General features: G+C 39.6%; 1 protein-coding gene across 1 annotated transcript in view; it reads left to right on the forward strand.

Moving 5' to 3' along the window:
• Nucleotides 1-853: 853 nt before the first annotated feature.
• The window catches only part of SANBR (SANT and BTB domain regulator of CSR), a 49,846-nt gene continuing 27,974 nt past the window's right edge, over nucleotides 854-22,725 (forward strand). The window contains exons 1-7 of the mRNA XM_045012017.1: nucleotides 854-869; nucleotides 1,005-1,124; nucleotides 6,744-6,909; nucleotides 11,721-11,907; nucleotides 13,287-13,380; nucleotides 18,869-19,107; nucleotides 21,030-21,088. Coding sequence (XP_044867952.1) covers nucleotides 6,760-6,909; nucleotides 11,721-11,907; nucleotides 13,287-13,380; nucleotides 18,869-19,107; nucleotides 21,030-21,088 — 729 coding nt within the window. The 5' untranslated portion in view covers nucleotides 854-869; nucleotides 1,005-1,124; nucleotides 6,744-6,759. The remainder of the gene's footprint in view (nucleotides 870-1,004; nucleotides 1,125-6,743; nucleotides 6,910-11,720; nucleotides 11,908-13,286; nucleotides 13,381-18,868; nucleotides 19,108-21,029; nucleotides 21,089-22,725) is intronic.

Below are 22,725 nucleotides of genomic sequence, written 5' to 3' on the forward strand. Positions count from 1 at the left end.
GGAGTTTTGATAGTGCAGAGGGGGACCCAGGCAAAAGTTAACGAAGTCTCAGGGAATTCTCCACTGGCAGATTCACCACTTGCTGGGATTAGAAGGGGGGCAATGTACATACATCTACAGCCTGTCTGTCCCCTTCCCCACTTCCAGGACATAAGGTGCCAACTCTCTCTTCTGTGCAGGAAAGGGGACTACATGTAAGTAGGGGACAATAACTCCTCCTCCAAAGTAACTGAAAACGTGTCCTTTACCCAGAGCCATCCTGGTGCTGATGAAATTGAGGCCAACCACTGCAGTGATTTATCACTGGCTTTTGGAACAGCAAATGTCCAGGTTGGGGTTTTGTCACGGTGTGAGGTTGGGGGCTGGGGTGACATCATGCCAAAGTACAGGGCTGGTCGGTTGGGTGACATCGCACTGAGGTGGCCGTGAGGCGGGTGACGTCGAGTGGTGGGGTGACGTCATGCGGATAGAGAGGTGGGCGGTGTAGGTTAGGGGTGGAGGTGTGACATCACGCTGAAGTGCCGACGGAGGATGGCGTGACGTCACGCCGAGACAGGACTGGGGCCCCGGGGCGAGCGGGGGGGGGGGGTCATCTGCCCCTGTCCTGGGTGAGGAAAGGAGCAGCCCCGCCCGCCCCGTCCACCTGCCTGAGACGGCGGCTCGTTGCTAGGAGACCAGATGCTGGGGGAAGGGAGGAGCCGCTGCACTGCGACAAGGCGGCGGAAGGAGGCGGGGACTGGACCCCGTGACACAGCACGCCCGGGCCCGCCTCTCTCGGGGGGGGGGCCCGCGCCTCACCACCCCATTGGCTGTCTTCTGTCAGAGGCGGGGGGGTGCCAGTGACCGGGCGGGGCTGACGGGGCGGGGCGGTGAGTGGCCTGTGTGCGGTCAGTGGCTCCTCGCGCGGGGGGCGGCGGCGGGCAGTGCCTGGGCGAGGTCGGGGGAGACGCTGAGTCTGTGGCCGCGCTGCGGTAACGCTCCGTCTGGATTCTTGCCTCCACCAGGAAGCGCCTTCTTGGTTCCCTCCATCCCACCCTAGCGCGGCGCTGGCGCTCGCCGGGCTCCTCGGTGGCTTCAAACCCAGAGCTCCGCATCCTCCCGCTGCCGCCCGGATCGGGCCCCAGGTAACCGACTCCCAGCCTCTCCCTCCTTTCAGCTTCTCTTTCCTTCTGGGCAGGAGGCGCTGAGCGCCCGCCTCGTTCTCCAGGGGACGCTGCCCCCGGGGCCCGCCCCTCCCACCTTCTGGGCACTGCTGAGCGAACCCCACCGCGCGGGGTGTGGTTCATCAGTCTTGGGGTCCCTGCTTCCCTGGACAGGGGCCCCTGGGAGGTGGGGTGGTTGTGGTAAAACTAACACACTAATTTTGTACCCAGAAAAATAGATGGAGGACAAATAAATACTTAGATATTTTATTATCTTTTATTCAGTACTCAGAAAGTACCTTCACCTGCCCAAAAAAAAACAAACCCCAGCACACCTGCCCAATTTTTTTTGAATACTAACATTTCATAGACATGCCTGGTCTGTTAAATATGTGTAATCAGAAATGTCACTCAACTTAATAAAATATTAGAAATGACATGTCAGATGTTACAAGGATGCTCACACAGTAATATGATAACACCCTGTTAAATAGAGAAATCTGATGACTAATGTCTCTTTAAACAACAGATTGATTTTTTTTAAATTATTGTTTCTGATGTTGACATGGCAAGGATTTTTAAATGTGTTAATACTTCCTAATTAAACATAGTATACAAAAAATCCCCCCCCCCAACAAAAAAAGAAAGAAAAAAGGAAAGAAAAAGAAAATCCTCTGCAACTCTAATAAATTCTTTGCATGGAAATGGTTAAATCCCAGTCCTCAAATTGTGCTTTGTCTTCTTTACAATACCAAGGATTTGTCTGCATATTTTTTTTTAAATTTTAGTCTTACATGATTCTCCACATTTCCCTAACTGTAAGTAAACCTGCTATGCCTTGAACTGACACTTTTTTTCATTTATATTGTTAAACAAATGAAACACTAAGCAAAAAAAAAGATACCTTTATGAAGTTGCCTTCTTTCAGTATTTATTTAATGTACTAATCTAAGTGGTTTAAAAACTTTTTTAAATTGTGCCACACCCATAGCTGCTATGTTTCACTTACCTTATTTATGACATTGTTTGTTTTTTTTAAGCTGAGCTTCACTTGCAGTAGTGTAGACTATGCAGAACACAAAGATGCAGTGTCATCTCTTTAGAGTGGTGATACTTACTATAGGCCTTGTCCATGTTGCATCTCTTAAAGTGTGTACCATTGCTGCAAAAGGAAGAAGTCTTTAACATGGCTTTAGCTATGGCTTTTACAAGATTTATTATACAACAATAGAACCGTGCTAGAGAACCCACTAAGGCAAGCACAATGTGTGCTAATTCCAAAATAGGAATTAAATACTGAGACTTAATATACTACATGCATACAATATCCAAGCTCATTCATTTGCCTGTATGATGATCCATGTATGGCACAGCTCTGTGTATATGATCAGAATGAGCGTTTAATTCAAACAGCAGTAGTTTGTATTTTGTATTTTGATTATTGCACATGCAGATTTAAGTAGCTATATTTATTTGACCGCATGGAATACTTTTGGGAGTAGATACTTCCCATAGGGCAGCACATGTTTAACCTGTGTTTAGTTTGTGGCTAAGACTGTAGTCCCATTCCTAGAGCTTGGCTACATTTGCAGGTGTGCAGCGCTGGGAGTTACAGCTGTCTTCGTACAGCTGTGTAGGGAAAGCGCTGGAGTGGCCACACTGACAGCTACCAGCACTGCAGTGTGGCCACATTTACAGCATTTGCAGCGGTGTTGGGAGTGGTGCATTATGGGCAGCTATCCCAGCGTTCAAATGGCTGCAATGTGCTTTTCAAAAGAGGGGGGTGGGGTGGAGTGTGACAGGGAGCGTGGGGGAGAGAGAGTGAGTGGATTTTTGGAGATGACACTGTGTGTCAGCTCCCTGCCTTGCAAGTTCCGATCCCTTCCTTTCTTTTAAGTTTGCCCAAGGCGATATCAGTGCAACCCTCAGCTCCTCTCACCTCCTCGTTCATGCTCCCACTGTGTCAGCTCCCTGCCTTGCAAATTCTGACCATTTCCCCGACCCCTCATTCACTCTTAAATGCAAATAGCCTGCAGACCAGATAAGCAGCTGCTCCAATGGACTCCCTTTCCCCCCCTCCTCCCCGCCGTGCTGTTTCTCTCCTCAAGCAAACACTAGCTGTAGACATTCATCCCCCTGCCTGCCTCATTCACAGCAAACAGGAGCTGTGTTTGTTTTTTAGATAAGCAGCTCCAGGAGCCCCGAGTTCACAACAAAACAAAGAGGCATCATAACAAAACAAAGAGAGTTCTTTAGTTAAAAGCATTATGGGAAAATTCTGGAGGCCAATTACAGCGCTTTTGGTGGCCACACTGGTGGAGCAGCGCTGCATCACCAGCGCTGCAATAGTTATACCAGAGGCAGAGAAGGAGTACAGCCAGCGCTGCAGCCAGGGAGATGCAGCGCTGTATGTGCCTTGCAAGTGTGGATGGTGAGTAAGTTGCAGCGCTGTAAACCCACCACCAGCGCTGCAACTCTCCAGTGTAGCCAAGCCCCTAGTCATTTTATGACCAAAACAGATCCTCATCTAGGGTATTTGCATGGATTGCCAAATCTAGGCTCCAGTTAATACTAAAATAGAAAAGTGCATATTTGATAAAAACAAAACCTTCATGCCTCTCAAGAAATGTCACTGCCTCTTAGAGTACCTGTCATAATTGCAGTGTTAAGTTGCGTCACAGTTATTACTAGTAAAATGTTAAGACTACTATAACCCATTGTGGTTTTGTTTCCTTTAAATTTTAGAACCCTTGCAAATGAGAATAACTATGGTTATTAACATATAATAAAAAGTTATTCTCATTATTTGGTTATTAAGAATAACTACTATTCCTCTATCTCTGCACCTGAATATACAGTATATTTATACAATAGGAATAACCTTTATAGGCTATCAGTATCAATAGTGATTGTATTTTTATTAAGCCTAACCATAAGCAGTACTTACATCTTGACTTTATAGAGAATAAAACTTGTTACTGCACCTTTACCCTGCTGTCATTCAGACTTTTTTTGTAACTGCCAGTTAAGGGTAGACTGGATAGCACAGGAGACAGGCTCAGTATCTAATAACCATTCACCTATGTCATTGGTTCAGATTTGGCCTTGGTCATCCCTTTTGGTAACTTCTTATGCAGTATTCAATGGCCCTTGTGAAACTATTGGTTTCTGTCCATTCACTAATGGAGAGAGGTCTGAATTAAAAAAAAAAAATCATCACAGTTGACACTTTTGATAGTATTTGGAAAATGAAGGCCAATTATTGAATGGACATGGAGACTGAACTACTTTTACTCCTAAAGGTCACAATTCTGGAACAGCGCTGAAACACACTGGCATTCCTGCATAGGAAAGTTTTGACAGCCATTGCTTAAAGGGAACATCTGCTCTTTAGCAAAATATTTTCCATAGCTGTTAATTTGGGACTTCTTGCCAGTGCTACATTTCAGAGAAAAAACTGACTTCCTGTTTCTTTCCCTCAAACAAAACTACCTTGAAACAAAAAATAACTTTCCCTCTAAATATTCTTTTGATGAATATTCTGAAACTAAGAAAATTATTCATTTGTTTCTTTTTCCAAATAATTTCTACAAATTCAGATGCTTTTCCCCACAACATAAACACTTTCTCAGTTGCATGTTGGGTTTTTATGTTTTGTTTTACCAGTTCAAATTTCTGGCAAAATGTTATGCCTTATTGCTTATACTCTGAAATGAAATCAATGGTCTCCCTACTACTACACCACAAATTTGTAAGAAATCCTCTTCTAGCTACTAGAAAAATTAGTGTGAGGCAAAGGAAGCAACTCTTAGAGGACTTTCCATGTAGCAAGCAAGTCCATTGAGACTACATCCAACTGCAGCCTTTTGAGGATTCTCCATAGTCACAGCTCTTGGCTATCTTCTCTCCTCCCATTGCCATATTATTTATACCCCAAGATTAAGATTTTCAGATCTGACTAGTGATTTTGAGTGCCTTGATTTTTAGGTGCCCAATTTGAGGCACCTTGAAAGGACCTGATTTTCAGAGAGTGGGTGACCAACACTTCCTGTAAATCGGACCCTCTTAAGGTATCTCAGTTGGGCACCCGAAATTATTAGTTGCATTTGAAAATCTTAGTTCTAAACTCTTTCCACCACCATGACCCTTTTGAATATACTTACAATTTGGGGTGCCACTTGCAGGAGGTGGTGGTATAGAAAAATCAAAAGTTACCAAAATTGGCAACCATAATAACTAAGGCCAACATTTTTCAAAATTGTTCACTAATTGAATTGTATGCCTCAGTTCCTCGATGCTCAACTTGAAACCCATAGGACCTGATTTTCAGAGTTGCTGAGAGCTGCAGCTCCCATTGACTTTAGAGCTGTGGATGCTTCAGCACATCTGAAAAGTCAGGCTGTAGATATCTTAGATTGGACATGCAGAATTAATGGAGATTCTGAAAAAACTGGGCCTGTCGTGTAAGCATATAAGCATGTGATTGGACCATAAAGCACTTATTTACCAAATTTTTAACTGGATGAGTTTAGTATTGTTTGAAACTACTGCACATCATGCAAGTTTTGTCCCGTTTTCTTTCTTTCTTATCTCCACTTTGTGGATCTCATCAATTGCTAGTATTTCCACTTTAAGTGCTGGAATGTCTGTTTTAATAGCTACTCCCTCTACATAAGCGTACCTTTATTTACTTTCCATGGCCAAAGCATGTGCTGAAATAAGTAATTGTATATCACTATAATAGGCTACTCATTCATATTTACACCTTAAATTAAAAAGAGACTGTTTTCTCTACTTTTTATACAGTAGCTGTTATACTGACACACTGTGGCTGGTGGATCAAACACTACAGTATGAAGTCCCGATTCCTGCCTTTCCTATTTACTACCTAATTAGAAAAATCAGTATCTCAATTTCTTCCTAATAACTTTATATTACTGTTGTCAGGTTTATATTTTTTAAAAAACCCAGCTGAACTCCCTGTAACCTGTAATAAGAATTAATGGTTCCCACTATCTTGCTGATTTTTCTGCATTGTCTCCTATTTGACCTACTCACTCATTCATACTTCAAGGAAGAGAAGATGATTAATAACACAGCCTGTTCCCTATTGAGGAATAGTTCTCTCCTTTTAGATTTAGATGTCAAACTATAGTATAACTCATCTTGGTATCTGCAGAATAACTTCTGTTGTCTTCTTTTATCAAATGCCTTAACGTTTCTAAAAATTGCCACTTCTAAAACAAAGCCTGCTGTAGTTTCATTAGTGTTCTTCTTTTTAAGCCTAAATGAAGCTGAATCTTTTGGGGTTTTTTTATGATAGAACTACTTAAGGTATTGATCAGGATAAAAACCTGATGGTACTGAAAGAAACTATTTTGCAAGTGTGCCTTTTTTAATGGAATCTGGGCTGCATAGATGTCTGTATGATTTATTTAAGTAGTAATATTAGTACTTGACTTTGTACAGTAATAGTAGTGCTGCCATTAATATGTATTGTACTTTAACTGATCATGTAATTATTGCTGCTGTGAAACATGAGCAGTATTAAACTTTATGGGTCTTTATGTATACATATTTACAACGTTTGCCTCTCTCTAGCTTTTAGTGCCAAAAGATGAGTCGAGGATACTCAGAAAACAATAACTTTCCATATGATAATAATCAAATGGTTTTGGACATGATCCTGTACTCTCTAATCGGTGTCCCTCAGCCTATCAACTGGGACAGTGTGGCAAGGCTGGTTCCAGGATTTACATCCAAAGAGGTAACTTTATTAACCAGTGCTTTATCCAGAGAACTACACTTCTATCAGAAGGGGGGCTGGAAGGGTGGGGGAATGGTTTTGTAAAGTTACTTGAACTTAAAGGACCTGAAAGAGTTAAGCAATATGTTAAAAATGCAAATAGGAAGGTGTTACAAAATCTCCACATTCACGATATGAAGTAAACAAAATTCATAACCTGAATGCAGAATGCATCTTATAGCCTAAGGCAGTATTACTGGGAATTAGTCAAAACAACAAGTTAAGTGAAATGAAAGAGTCTGTAATGGTTCAAGAAGCTTTCAGATTACATTGTTAAATACAGTCTTATGACAAGGAAGGCACATACATACTTCATATTCTCCCCCTTACCCTCCCCCACACGCAAACACTTTATGGTATACTTCTCAGCAAACATAATTTTCCTGGGGTACATGATGTTAGCATATGATCAGATATACTTTCCAATTGGAAATAACAAAGCTCCAATTTTCAACAGATATTTAAAGAGGGGGAAGGACAGCTAGATTGATCCTTCCAGTCAGAGTACTTCCTACTTCAGTGGGAGTTAGGAGCGCTCAGCATCTCTAGGATCAGGCCCTAACTGTTTAAATTTTTCTGTAAACTCTTGAATTTCAAATTTGCTTAGTGCACATAGTTTAAAGGAAACACCTGGATGATTTATTTTATCTTGACTGCTTCATCATACAACTCTCATTTTTGTGTGTTTTCATTTTAAAAAGACAAACAAAATACTTTTGAATCCAGGACCAAAATTTGTTGTGAAATTCCAGGCAGTTTTGTTTCTTTGTGACTCACAATAACAAGTAAACAGACATCTTGTTGCAAACTCCGTAATTGAATGTGGCAACTCACACTTAATTTATAACATTGTTCATGGGCATCACTATAATGTTGTATTTAGAGCATAAAAAATGATTGACTAGAGTTGAAGCTTATGTGGAATTTTATTGTCCTACAAGCTGATAGTGTTTAGTAGAGATTCATAGTTGTGGATGCTGTCACTTAATTTTTCAGCTGATGATACAATGCTTTCTACTATAAGTAAATTAATCCCCTATATGTTTTTTATTGACCTCTTTTCTCAACTGAGTCAGTAGAAAAGTGGTTACTGTGCTTTAGGATATGCAGAGCCTCTATAGAAGGCTGTTAGAGTTGCCGTGGTGAATTTAGCCCTATGATCTCAAGTGACCATTTAATCCAATAGACTTTGGCAGAGTTAAAATATATTCTCTCAAACTCCCATGTGAATTGTCCCATTCAGTTTAATGGAACTATTCTTATACATAAAGTTACTCTCGTGTGTAGTTTGAAGCATTAAGGCCTTTAATTTACATTGAAACTGCATCTAATAAGTGAGGCCCAAATTTAAGTCTGTTTGTACACACAAATTAAATTTTTAAAAGCCTAATATCATTTTGTTTGCATTTTAACTTTCCCCTGCAGTTCTGGTAACCCAAATATTTCAATATTAGCCTGTTCACTACTGCATGAAAATGTACTCCTGGGAGAATTCTGAGATGCTGTGCATGCACAGAATTCATGTGCTGTGCAGAATTTTTTTCTGCAGAAAATACATTCTGCCAGAAAGGTGCTGCAGTTATGCCTTTTGCCCACCAGGGGCCACTGTAGTGCCAGAACAGACAGCAGCCATTCCCAGGCCAGCCCCAGCTGCAGATAGAGAAGAGAAGAGGCAGCCTTCCTCACAGCACCCTGCTCATGGGGCCAAGTCAGGAGGCACAGGACATGGGTGGACAGACAGTGTTGGGCACATGGGGCTACTGTGGGGGTCAGAGACTGGGTTTCAGAAGGGCTAGTGTGGGAGACAGTGAGGCAGGGGCTGAATGGGAGTGCGAATGTAGGGATACATGGGGATTGAGGGAGGGGGTTCAGGGCCACATGGGGGAGGGGGTGGCTGAGTAGGGTTGCAGGGACACATGAGGATGGGAGGAAGAGGGGTGGCTGAGTGTGGGTGCAAGGACACACGGGGACGGGGCAGATATGCCAGACTGAGAGGCTAAGGGTCAGACAGGGTCTACATGGTGGAGACTCCCTAAGAATCGCTCCCTGCCCCCTAAAAAACCTGTTCCATACTTCTCCCCTCCTTCATCCAATAACCCTCCATGTGCACACCCATGCTCCTTCCCAGCAATTACTTCCCTCTTCCTCAGCTCCTCCATTACACCTGACTCCTCCAAGCCTTTGTACTGCTTATGAGGGGTGCGAAAAATACATTTCTGTATTGTAGTTTAACTGAATTATTACTCAGAGTTCTGTATTAATATGTCTAATAAGGAATCTATTTGTCAAAAACATTTCCTGAATCTTTTTTGTTGTCTGTATTGTTACAGACATAGTTGCTGACAGGTATTTTGAAATAAATTACCAAAATAATTGAAACTGGCGTGTTTATATTGGGTTATTTTGACAAAATATGCAAAATTTTGTAGAATTTTTAATTTTTTGTCACAGAATTCCCCCAGGAGTAATGAAAACAAGAAAGGGAAACTAAATAGAAATAACGTGAAATTTTCCAATCTGAGCAAAGTCCATAAAGTAAAGGAACAATAATTGTGCAAATGGGAATTTAAAATTATCAGACACATAGAGAAACTCACTATGTTGGGGAAGAGTCAGTGCTGCTTTTGTAAATGGTAAGACACAATTTCCCTTCTGTTAGAATTCTCTGAGGGGATCAACAAGCATGTGGAATAGGGTGATCTGGTCAATACAATGTAGTTGGACTTTCAGAAAGTCTTTGACAAGATCTCACACCAGAAGCTTTTAAACAAACTAAGCAGTCATGGGATGAGAGAGAAAGTCCTCTCCTGGATCAGTAATTAGTTAAAAAAAATATGAATAATAATAATAATTGGAGATATACCAATCTCCTAGAACTGGAAGGGACCTTGAAAGGTCATTGAGTCCAGCCCCCTGCCTTCACTAGCAGGACCAATTTTTGCCCCAAATCCCTAAGTGGCCTCCTCAAGGATTGAACTCACAACCCTGGGTTTAGCAGGCCAATGCTCAAACCACTGAGCTATCCTCCCCTCCCTGAAACAAAGGGGTAGGAATAAATAGTTAGTTTTTACAATGGAGAGAGATAAATACAGTGGTTCCCAAGGGTCTGTCCTGGGACCTGTGCTGTTGAACATATTAATAAATGATTTGAAAAAGGGGTGAACAGTCAGGTGGCAAAATTTGCAGAGGTGGCAAAATTACTCAAGATCGTTAATTCCAGAGGTGACTGTGAAGAATTACAAAGTGATCTCTCTAAACCAGGTGACTGGTTAACAAAATGGCAGATGAAATTCAATGGTAAGTGCAGAGTAATGCATATAGGAAAAAAATAATCCCAATTATATAGCAAAATGATGAGGTCCATATTTGCTATTACCACTCAATAAAGGGATCTTGGAGTTGTCATGGATGTTTTTTTCTGACAACATCCACTCAGCAACATCAGTCAAAAAAAGCTAACCATGTTAGGAGCCATTAGGAAAGTGATAAATAATGAGAGAAAATATCATACTGGCACTTATATGGTACACCCATATCTTGAATACTGCAAGCAGCTCTGATAGCCCCATCTCTAAAAAAGAGATATTTGAATTAGAAGAGATAAAGAGAAGGGCAACAAAAATGATTAGGGGTATGGAATGAGCTTTCATAGGAGGAGAGATTAAAAAGACTAGGGCAGTTCATCTTAGAAAGGGATGACTAAGGGGAGATATGATAGAAGTCTATAAAATCATGAGTGATGTGGAGAAAATGAATAGGGAAGTGTTGTTTACCTCTTTACATCAGAAGAGCTAAGGATCACCTGATGAAATTAATAAGCAGCAGGTTTAAAATAAACAAAAGGAAGTGCTTCACACAATGCGCAGTCAATCTGTGGAATTTGTTACCATGGGATGTTGTGAAGGCCAAAAGTATAACTGGGTTCAAAAAAGAATTAAATAAATTAATGGAAGATGGGTCCATAAGTGGTTATTAGCCAAGATGGTCAGGAACCGAACCCCATGCTTCAGATGTCCTAAACCTCCAACTGCCAGAAGCTGGGACTGGACAACAGAGGATGGATCACTCGAAATTGCCCTCTTGTGTTCATTTCCTCTGAAGCATCTGGCACTAGTCACTGTCAGAAGACAGGATACTGGGCTAGCTGGACCATTGGTCTGACCCAGTATGGTCTTAATTTCTTATGTTCTTATTTTACAGACATTTCTACTTTGAGTAATTTAAGGTATTATACATCATAGGTAAAGGAGCTAGGTTTAAAAAAATCTAACTGCCCTTTTAAGATTAAGCTTAAGATGTAAAGAGAGGGAAATGCAGGATTAAGTCAAACTCCATCCTTTAATTTGTGTGAATGTTAGTGGGGTCTTGAAACTGTGGTAAATCTTACATATTGCATGGATATTCTACACTTCTTAGGTATTTTAGAGTGAGTTACCATGTGGTTTAATCAATATTAAGTGTGAAGGTTCTTAGCTGGTTTGGTTTCAATTCAGAACTCCAATGTTGACCATTTAGGAGGAGTTGGTATATGTATTTTATGACTTTTAAACCAAGCCTTCTACTTTTGGATAATCTAAGCACTACACCCAGATGTACAGACACTCTTTCCTTAACCTGTATATGATACAATTTTAACATTTGCTTTAATATTTTTTTTAACTATGATGTAACAATCAATTTGCAGAAACTATTATCAGGAAACAATCTCAGCCTTTAAAGTGATATAGTTTCAGTTATCTGCTTCATATTCCTATCTTTTTATCTCTTGACAGTGTGCAAAAAGGTTTGATGAACTGAAAAGCAGTGGAAGTTCACCTGTTGACAACCAGTACAATCCATTAATGGCTACTGGTGGGAGTCCTGTTGAAACCCTAGCTACGTACATCAAATCCTCTCTGCTGGATACACAGGGGGAGTTTCAAGAGCCTTCCATTGGGCAGAATTCAATTTCCATAACTGGTAAATTCTGTGACTTTTATTAAAGTGTCATGTCCATTGTTTGTTTTTTCTTTTTCTGGTAAACCTCTTTCTGGAATTAGTAGTTAGTAATCTTCAAATAAATTTGCCACAAATACTGCTGCATAAACTAAAATAAAGGTATTTCCAACTGAGTCAACCCATTTAGTGTTTCAAGTACACGTTTTATAGTTTGTGGCTTTTTAAAAGGTAGTTACAATAACAGGCAGTTTTGAACTGCCTAAAATGATGTACTTGATTTTATACTAAATCTTTCAGATACGTTCTTGGCATTTTGTAGCCACAGGTATGTTAATGTCAAAACTTACCGCTGGAGGTGGTAATAGTTGTGACTTTAAGATAAGTAGAAAATTTCTAAAGAAAACATAGGAGCAGTAGAACATTGTGTTGATGACTTCTTAGATTTCACTCTTCTATCCCAGCTAATACCTTTCACCAAGTGCCTGCTTTGCTCAGGGGCATCAGAGGATCTACAGTATCCATGCTGAATTAGAAGTATAGCTTGGTGTCAGCCTCTTGTTCTTTGTACTTCAGTTCAAGTACAATCAGTCTCCCCTAGTAGCCTCTCATGTTGAACAATGGGGGTGACAGATAGGAGACTCTGCATAGGGGAGAGCTCTTGTGGGGGGGGGGGGAAGGGGGGAGCTGCTATCCATCACAGTCCACAGGAAGCTCTTCAAGAACTAAGGGGAAAAAAACAGCTTAAAGCATTCTGTTCACCCAGCCAGAGGATGGAGGTGAGATAATAGTGTCTCATGCTAATCTGTGTCAAAAAGTGCCAATATATGTAGCGGTATTGGTGTAGCCAGGAGGAGACAGTATGAGAGAGCCAAAGCATTCTTGGGCTGGCTTTTCCATTAACTATTTAAGATGGCGACGTCCCTACATTCAAAGCCGCAGTTCTACAATAAGTTTAAGAGGCTTTTTCACATTTGATGGGTCATTACATCACCACAAGAAAATTCATCTGGAAGGCTGCATACTGGGGCTCTCAAGACATGATCCAAAGCCACTGAAGTCAGTGGAAATACTCTTATTGATTTCAGTGGGCTTTGGATCCACACCCTACTGCGTGCTGTACATTAGTGAGGAAAGCTTATCCAAGGTAAAGGTCAATTACCCTTGACTTCATTGTCTGCTGTACACCTAATCCTGTGTCTAAAAAGATTTGACTGTCTGCCTTTTCATTGTAACTTAACCCAGATTGCCACTTTAAACCAGGTGTTCTAGAAGCCTGTGACAGTTATAATCATGACAACTTCTCTTCAGAATGGGAGCAACACACTTGCAACACTAACAAATGGTATATGAGACCCTGAGTTTAGTCTCAAATTCTAATGCTGCTTTTTATTATGTTGAAGGAAGGTCCAGTGTTGCTTCCACAAGAAATTGTTCTTCAGAAGCTGAGAAACATTCTGCACATAAAGGCGGAGAAAATGCTGATGAAAGTCAAGGGTAGGATGATGATTGTTTGCTATCTGGTAAAGCTAATATCAGTAAAACTGAAATCTGCTCTTTACAGATGTGCATCTTTCTGGCTGTGTCTACACAGAATTTTCAGCAACTTTCCCGCCATTTGTCAGTTAATATTTGTGCAGCTCCATCCATGCTAGCAACAGTTGGAATGCTAGTGGAAATCAGTCATGGGTGTTTTCACCATCATGTAATCTAATCAGTTGTTCTTGTTTTACCATAGTGTCATCTACCAGCGTGGTGAACACACCTGCTCCTATGCTCCACTAGTACTTCCACCAACGTCAGTACTTTTTGGAGCTACAGTGGTGCTACACCAATGGTGGGAAAATTGCTGAAAATTCTCAGTGTAGAGGATTTATATGTATTTGTGATTTATGATGTTATCCAAATTGCCGAGACAGTTGAGTAACATAAACTAGCCTCTGTTTGGCCCAACATTTTATGCAAACCAATTCATGAAGTTTGCCATTGTGCAGTGGGAGAAGGATTAGACCCTATACTTCAGGTTTTCTCTGTTTTGTTAATGGCAAGATGGATGATATACCACAGATCTCTGTATCTCAAACTTGGAAAAATGGCTTGCAGAATATTACCTTTCATCTCACTACCTCATTTCAAACTGTCAGTGGAACTCAAATGTACAACACAGTAACCAGTATTTGTGACTATAAACTAAGGCCCATCCAACTTATCACTTGACTTCAGTGGACCTATTCGTGTGCTCAAAATTTCAATTCTTACAGTGCAAATGTTGATAAATGTTTAACTCCTAGATCGCAACTGTTTTGATTTTCAGTACGTTGACTTACAGCAGATAGAAAATAACTTAGAATACCCCAAAAGTATACCGAAACCTTTTGGTTTCATCTAATTTCGTATATGTATATACAGGTATTCCTGTATGTCTTGAGCTTAGTTTCTCTGAAAGAGTGAGTTTGACCTAGTTTTCATGAATGATAATCATTGAATTTTGTATATCATTGCCATCCTAGTTCAGAATTATACAATCCATCACTTTCTCTTCATATACTACACTGACAGTTGTGTATTAAAATTTATACCTTCCTAAGCCAGTCAGTACAGAGTGAAGAAAACTCAGATTTCATAGACTTTCAATAATTCTATTATCCCAAATTGATGTTTGAAGGCAGTTTTCCCTATGAAAATTTAATGCACTGCCACAGAGAAAGCAGCTGTGAACTTCCTAATTTATCTTCCCTCTTTAAGAGGGATGGTCAAACCGTGGCTCGCAAGTTACATTGCAGTTAAATTGCGGCTCGTGTTCCCAACCGCACCCCTCCCCTCCACCCCCCCGTCCCATTCTTTCCCTACCAGAGTGGGGTGGGGATCTCGGGACCTCTGCCTTACAGCGGGATGGTGGGGTAGGGGCTTCTGCCCAGCAGGGAGGGAAGTCTTGTGGCTTCAGTCCCGCGGGGCATGCCTGCCAGGGCTTGGGGCTTCATCAGGAGCACAGCCGAAGCCCCAAACCCCAGCAGGCACCTCCTGTGAGGCTGAAGCCCCAAGCCCCAGCTGGTGTACCCCAGCTCTCAAACTTCTAAAGATTGTTGTATGTGGCTCAGAGGGTCAGTAAGTTTGGCCACCCCAGCTCTATAATGACTTCAGAAATGTAATTGTTACCACATAAATATTAAGAACCAGATTGTGAACCCATTATTCACAGTGGTGAGTGTGACAATTCTCAGGGTACTAGGGATTGAGAGTCACCTTGTTACACCTGCCTTCAGAGTGAAGGAGTCTTTCCTGTGCCTGGCTGGGTGTCAGACAGCTCCCAACCCCACCAACCTTTCAGCCACTCAGGCATTCTCCTCTGGGCTATGTCAGCCCTGTCTTCGTCTTGTAGTTTCGCCATAGGTGCACTCCAGTCCCGAGTCCCCTTGAATCATTCCAATGATATCCAGCCCTGAAACTGTCTACTCCCGCCCAACACTTGTTACTCACAGAAATTTTTCTGTCCCTAAAGGAGCAGTGTGTCCCAGTTTATCAGATTTACTGTAAACCACAAGCACTTGTGAATACTTATAATAAAACAAAAGTAGCTTTTTAAGAATGAGTAAAGATTTAACTAGAAACAAGAGAGAACAGTGGAAACAAATGGTTACAATTAGGGCTGTTGATTAAAAATTCAAAAATATAATTGTGGATAAAAAAATTAATCGCAGTTTTAATCTCACTGTTAAACAATAGAATACCAATTGAAATTTATAAAATATTTTGCATGTTTTTCTACATTTTCATATATATTCTGTGTTGTAACTGAAATAAAAGTGTATGTTTTCGATTATAAATACTTGCACTGTAAATATGATAAACAAAAGAAATAGTATTTTTCAATTCACCTCCTACAAGTACTGTAGTGCAGTCTCTTTATCGTGAAAGTGCAACTTACAAATGTAGATTTTTGTTTTGTTACATAACTGCACTCAAAAACAAACAAAACAAAACAAAAAACTTCAGAGCCTGCAAGTCCACTCAGTCCTACTTCTTTTTCAGCCAGTCACTAAGAGACAAACAAGTTTTACATTTACAGGAGATAATGCTGCCATCTTCTTATTTACAATGTCACCAGAAAATGAGAACAGGCATTTGCTTGGCACTTTTGTAGCCAGCATTGCAAGCTATGCTAAACAGAAGTCTTAAAAGAGCAACACTCTGATGCGGAACTACAGAACCCGAACCACCAAAAAAGAAAGAAAACCTTCTGCTTGTGGCATCTCTCTCAGATAATGATAATGAACATGCATCGGTCCGTACTGCTTTGGATTGTTCTCAAGCAGAACCCATCATCCGCATGGACCCATGTCCCCTGGAATGGTGGTTAAAGCACGAAGGGACATATGAATTTTTAGTGCATCTGGACCATAAAATAGCTTGCAGTGCTGGCTACAACAGTGCCTGTTCTCACTTTCAGGTGACATTGTAAACAAGAAGCGGGCAGCATTATCTCCTGCAAATATAAACAAACTTGTTTGTCTGAGCGATTGGCTGAACAAGAAGTAGGACTGAGTGGACTTGTAGCATCTAAAATTTTACATTGTACAAAACACACTGCATTAAAAAAATAATTCTACATTTGTAAGTTCAACTTTCATGATAAAGTGGTTGCACCACAGTACTTGTATTAGGTGAATTGAAAAATATTTTTTATAGTGCAAATACTTTTAATCAAAAATAAATGTCAAGTGAGCACTGTACACGTATTCTGTGTTGTAATTGAAATCAATATACTTGAAAATGTAGAAAATATCCAAAAATATTTAAATGGTATTCTATTAATGTTTAACAGTGCAATTAAGGGGGAAAGGATAGCTCAGTGGTTTGAGCATTGGCCTGATAAACCCAGGATTGTGAGTTCAATCCTTGAGGGGGCCATTTAGGGATCTGGGGCAAAATCAGTACTTGGTCCTGCTAGTAAAGGCAGGGGGCTGGACTCAATGACCTTTCTGGGTCCCTTCCAGTTCTATAACATAGGTATATCTCTTTTTATCACAATTAATTTTTTTAATCACTTGACAGCCCTAGTTACAATACAAAACAAAATCATAAAATGTGAATCTACGCTTAATAATAGTTACCTTTCCTAGCTAATGAAGTAGGTTTTCCCCACAACGTTCAGTCTGTTGCAGAGCTGGCTGGCTTCACAGGATTCAGGATTCAGTTTTTCATGAGAAACCTTGTTCCTCAAGATGTAACCAGAGAACATTTCCCTCATCTGTATTGTACTGAAACAATTTTTTGTTTCTGTTCATAGATAGGGTGAATCCATCTTGTTGTAATGTTCCTATTTTACAATGTTTCAATTGTTTGCAGTTGTCTCTGATGACTTTCCATTGAAAGTCTTGAGATTTAGCAAGGCTAAACAAGTGACCCTGGCTAAACAGGGTGAGGTGACAATGTTCCCTCTAATTTTTTCCATCCATGTGCAGAATGAATTTTCTGTGCACCAATATTGATCCAGCCAGGACAGGTTAGGCATTTTAGAACTCACTACTCAAATACTTAAATTTAAGTATAAGAGAAATAAAATTATGAAATGCATAGACCAGTCAAAAAAATAAAATAACATCACTTTGAAAGAATACAATTACAGAGAATATGTGTGCATTGCAGGAAGTACCAAGAAGTAACAACAACAACAAGTATTTATTGGGAGGTGAGTTTGAACGTGTGTGTGTGTGTGTGTGTGAGAGAGAGAGAGAGGGGCGTGCACGTGCAACTCCCTTCTGCCTGAATGGGTCATCGCCAAGATACATTATTCTCAGGTGACTAATTTTTACTCCAAGTCCATAAAGCACACTTTAGATATAAATAAGTTATTTCTTAAATATTACCCATCTTGCAATGATTATGAATCTTGACAAGTTACATGTTCCTCTTCATGGATAAATATCCTATAAGACATGTTTGGTGTACTGAGTTTTGTCAGGTCTGAGGTGAGAGTTGTTTGCAAAGAACAGGAAGCCTTTTGCCTAGGAGCCTCTGTGTCACAGTGAGCACTTACTCCCATGTGAATACTGCTCATTATTGTGAGAAAGGGTCACTAGCCTAAAATAATTAAATTATCTAAATGTGTTGTTTTTTACCTGTAGGTCTTTTTTAAAAACCCTGCAGTGATGAGTTAGAATACCTTATATATATATATAATTTTTTTTTGCTAGATTATTTAAATTATGTATTGTACCAATGCATATTAATTTCCAAAAGCTTGTAGACCTACTTGTCAAGGGCACTTATTTTAGACCTATGACTTGTACTGCTGTCTCCAGGGAAGCTGATATTTTATTGATGTATTCTGAACTTGAACCTCCTGTTAAGAAGTAGATAATATTGGTACACTCTAAGGTATTTTAAGTTCTTCAGATGGAAGATTCTATAAAATTACACATACTAATTAACCATGTCAGCACCCTGGTGAGCTAGGCAAATAGATCTATACTTTTATAAAATGAAGGAGAACAGAGAACATAAGTAATTTGCCAAGATCACACAGTGAGCCAGAGACAAACCTGGGAATAGCACCCAGAAATCCTCACTCCCACTCTTAGGTCTTTTCTAAACTGCAAGCCAGGATGTGAATCTACAGTGCACCAACTCCCTGCACAGTAACTCAACTGTGAACAATGATATAGCTCAGTGAATGTTCTAATGTGTGGCTTAGCATCTACACTTTTTCCTGTGAATAAGATTTTGATCATGCATCCCAGGGCACATAGCTTGCCGTTGAATAACATGCAGGGGTGAAAGGGAAGATAGAAGCTTTCTCACTGCAGTTAAATGTGAAGTTTTGTTTATCTTGCAAGATAAAATTTTACAAAAACCTAGGTTCTGACGAATCATGTAGTGTGGGGGTAAAATCTCTGTGAATCAACACTGACTTTTTTTTATTGGTTTCTGGTCCTAAGTTGTAATAACTTTCCTTTTTCTGTTGTTGTTTTGTGTTTAAATCAAGGCCAAATATGGTGATCCACGTGTGTGACGAAGCAAAAAATTTGAAGGAAGATTTTGTTTGTCCTCGAGATCTTTTGATTTCTGAAATGAAGTACTTTGCTGAATATCTGTCTGTGGATGCCCAGCGCTGGGAAGAAGTGGACATTTCAGTTCACTGTGACGTTCACATCTTTGACTGGTTGATAAGATACGTTAAAAGGAACACTAAGGAATATGAAGTGTATGAAATACCCACTTTAGGTAAAAAAATATTCTGTTGTTCATTTGCTGCAGATTCATTATCTGCTTTATCTGATCTGTGTTTCAGATTAAAAGCATATGTGCAAAATTGTCTGGAAGATGATAAGGAGGGATATTAATTCAACTCCAACCTCCTAGACCTAGTCTGCTGGGGCCAGAAACACTGGTTTGTTGGAAATGTGCTAAAACAGTTTCCCTGGCCATTATAGAAAGTCCCTGGTCTTGCTGCTACTGATAATTTTAGGGGAATATATTCCTCTGGTGGTTACAGTGGTGAAAGCACTAGTCTATATTGACAACTGGTATCTTTACCAAGGTAATCTAGACCCACTCTGAACAGGATTATATCACTGTTATAAGCACAAGTGGCCAATCTACAGTAGCATTCCCACTGTTGATACAGCAACATTTGGAGACTTTCCTAAAAACTTCATTGTAAATGCAGTATAAAGGAGCAATTCTATCATCGTCTTGGTAGTCGTGGGGCAAAACTTTGAAAAGCATTTAAGTGACTTAAGAGCCTGGCATTGACAGGAGCCAGAATCCCATTGATTCTCATTGTGAGGCCCCAAGTTGCTTAAATCCTTTCAAAATTTTACCCTTGTACTTAATTTTGAATCAGATTCTACTTCTATTAAAGTAAATGAGACAGTCTTTAGTAGCTTAAATGGGTTAGATAAGTCTATCCAAGGATAGAATAAAATACATTTAAAAAAAAAATCAGAAATTTATTTAAATGTAAAAATGCTTTTTTTTTATTTTTAAACTATTTTAAAATTAAATTTGAAATTGACAGCCTATGTTAAGGCCTAAACTTATTACAATATCTATTACAATCATTTAAATTAAATACAAAAAATATTAAACAGAATGTTTGTTGCTGAAGCAGGAAAGCTTGTTTTCCTCTTTTGAATCTGAATAAAAACTAGGTGTGAGGATAAGCTCTTCTACTTCTAAAACCTTGAACGACAGTGATCAGACAGTCACTTCCGTTCACTAACTACAGATATTACTTCCTTTGTTTAATAAAGTTTTGAATCCAAAACATGTTTTGATGAACTATTTTCTTATGTATCCAGCACATTGAAGGTAGTGGTATTTAATAAAAACATTTAAATGATTGTTTTATGCATTTCTGATTGATTTGAATTTCCATCCAAATAAAGCTTGACAAGTTAAAAATAAGTCATCCAGTAAAAGGTTAAACTATATTTTTGCTTTTTAAATAAATGTGCATAGATACATGATATCTATGATATCCTGGTTAGCAAAAATAAATAGCAGATTTAGTGTATAGGATATATTTAGTTGCAAATTATCATGTTTTAATGTGTACCAACCAATGAGATTCAATCTTTAGGAAAATAACCTAAAAGTGTAAGTATAAAACATGATTAAAATAGATTTAAAGTAAGGTTTCCTGCTTGCAGATTTAAATCAGTCGAGTCCAGATCTAAATCCTCTTGATATCAATTGGAAAAACTCCTATTTGGGAGCACTGAATGGTCACTAGATCAGGCCCTGCTCCAGCAAAATAACATTAACTAGCTTTAGCATATGTGCTGACCAACCAAACTGTTAAAAAAATGGCTTAGCTGGAACAGTGTTTGATCAGTTAAAATGCTCTGGTTAACTGTTTGAGTTGACGTATGGACAGGAACTAAGGACCTGTCTATACTAAGAAAATGATTATTGCTGGGATCATGTCGTAACTTTGTTTGGGGTTGCCTGTATAGATGGGAGAAATTCTGTTTCCAACGATCAGAGGTATGACACATGTTGGAAAGTGGAATGATAAGAACTTGTTTAGTAAAACAATACCCTCCTTTAAAGAGGCATTGAGTCTTTTACGATATTCTCAATTTATCAAAGGAATAAATTAATATTAACCGTTTCACCTTGTTCTGCTGTTTCTCTTTTAGAACCAGGAAATGTCATTTCAATTCTTATTTCTTCTGAGTTTCTGAAGATGGATTCCTTAGTGAGTATAACAAGAGATGAGAAATTCCATGCCATAGTTACACAGTTTACCACCAAATGGTTGACATAAACCTTAGTAGCTTATTTGCTAAGCTTTGACAGTGTACTTATAGCTGTATAAAACAGAGAGGGAAAATAGTTCATGTCCCAAAGAGTTTTACAATCTTAGGATCAGATTCTGCCACCTTGCTCATGAAAAGTAGTAATTTAATAATTGCACAGTCTCACTGATTTCAGTGGGGCTGCTTGCAGAGTAAAGTACTACTGAATGTGATTAGGGGAGCCAGCATCTACCTCCAAATGAATAGTTATTAATCTAAATAATAGCTGTCTTCATTGTGTGAGCTAATGGCAGCATCTGACTATCTTAAAGAAAACATAAAGTCTCCACATTTTCAGTGTTTTACACCAGTGGCTCTCAACCTTTCCAGACTACTGTGTCCCTTTCACGAGTTTGATTTGTCTTGTGTACCCCCAAGTTTCACCTCACTTAAAAACTACTTGCTTACAAAATCAGACATAAAAACAGAAAAGTGTCACAGCACACTATTATTGAAAAATTGCTTGCTTACTTTTACCATATAATAAAATAAATCCAATGGACTATAAATATTGTACTTACATTTCAGTAATATGGCATACAGAGCAGTATAAACAAGTCATCATATGAAATTTTCGTTTATAATGACTTTGCTAGTCCTTTTTCTGTAGTCTGTTGTAAAACTAGGCAAATATCTAGATGAGTTGATGTACCCCCTGGAAAACCTCTGCATACCCCTGGGGTACACATAGCTCTGGTTGAGAACCACTGTTTTATACTAAGTGCCACTTCTTCTCTCTGGAGTGCAGTTCTTCATCAGTCAGCATATTTAAGGCCCATTCACTTTAATTGGAGATATGTGCATATAATGAGAAGAAAGGATTGCTTAATGATATTTTTTGTGTAGATATGCAGTTTTACCTTGAGTTTTCACTTCCATAAGCTAGTACTTAATTTATATAAGAGCTATAAGGTACTAGCTTAATTCATATAAAGAGCTTGTCTTATTTATAGTTCATCATGTAAATGGACAGACCAGTGAGGTATCTATTTGATTTTTCTTTTTCCAATTGTTTAATAGTAAAGACAGACACTGTGCAGCCAAGTTAAGGAAGGAACTTAGAATTTAATGTACTGCAACTTCTTACTGTCACAACTGTCGTCATTTATTAGCAATTCATGCTAAATATTGAAGTTCACTGGTAAAGCTAAATGTGGTGGGTGCAATGCTGTATATAATGTTAAATCTACAAAAATGGCCTCTAGTTCTGGATCATGAACACGGTGGAGGTGGCACTTTCTGAAGATGATTCAAGGTAGTAGTCAGAATTGAAGACCCTTCAGGATGGCAGTAGTTCAGAGTTCTTTTTCGAGTGATTGCTCCTATGCATTCCATGTAGGTGTGCGCGCCGCGCGTGCACGGCTCTTCGGAACATTTTTAGCCTAGCAACACCGGCGGGCCGGCTGGGCGCCCCCTGGAGTGGCGCCGCTATAGCGCTAGTTATATACCCCAGCCGGCCCGTCCGCTCCTCAGTTCCTTCTTCCCGCCCGTGACGGCAGTTGGAACTGTGGAGTGCTTGTCGTCCTCCACTTACCTA

This window comes from Mauremys mutica, chromosome 3 (genome assembly GCF_020497125.1).
Source record: "Mauremys mutica isolate MM-2020 ecotype Southern chromosome 3, ASM2049712v1, whole genome shotgun sequence".
Taxonomy (NCBI): Eukaryota; Metazoa; Chordata; order Testudines; family Geoemydidae; genus Mauremys; species Mauremys mutica.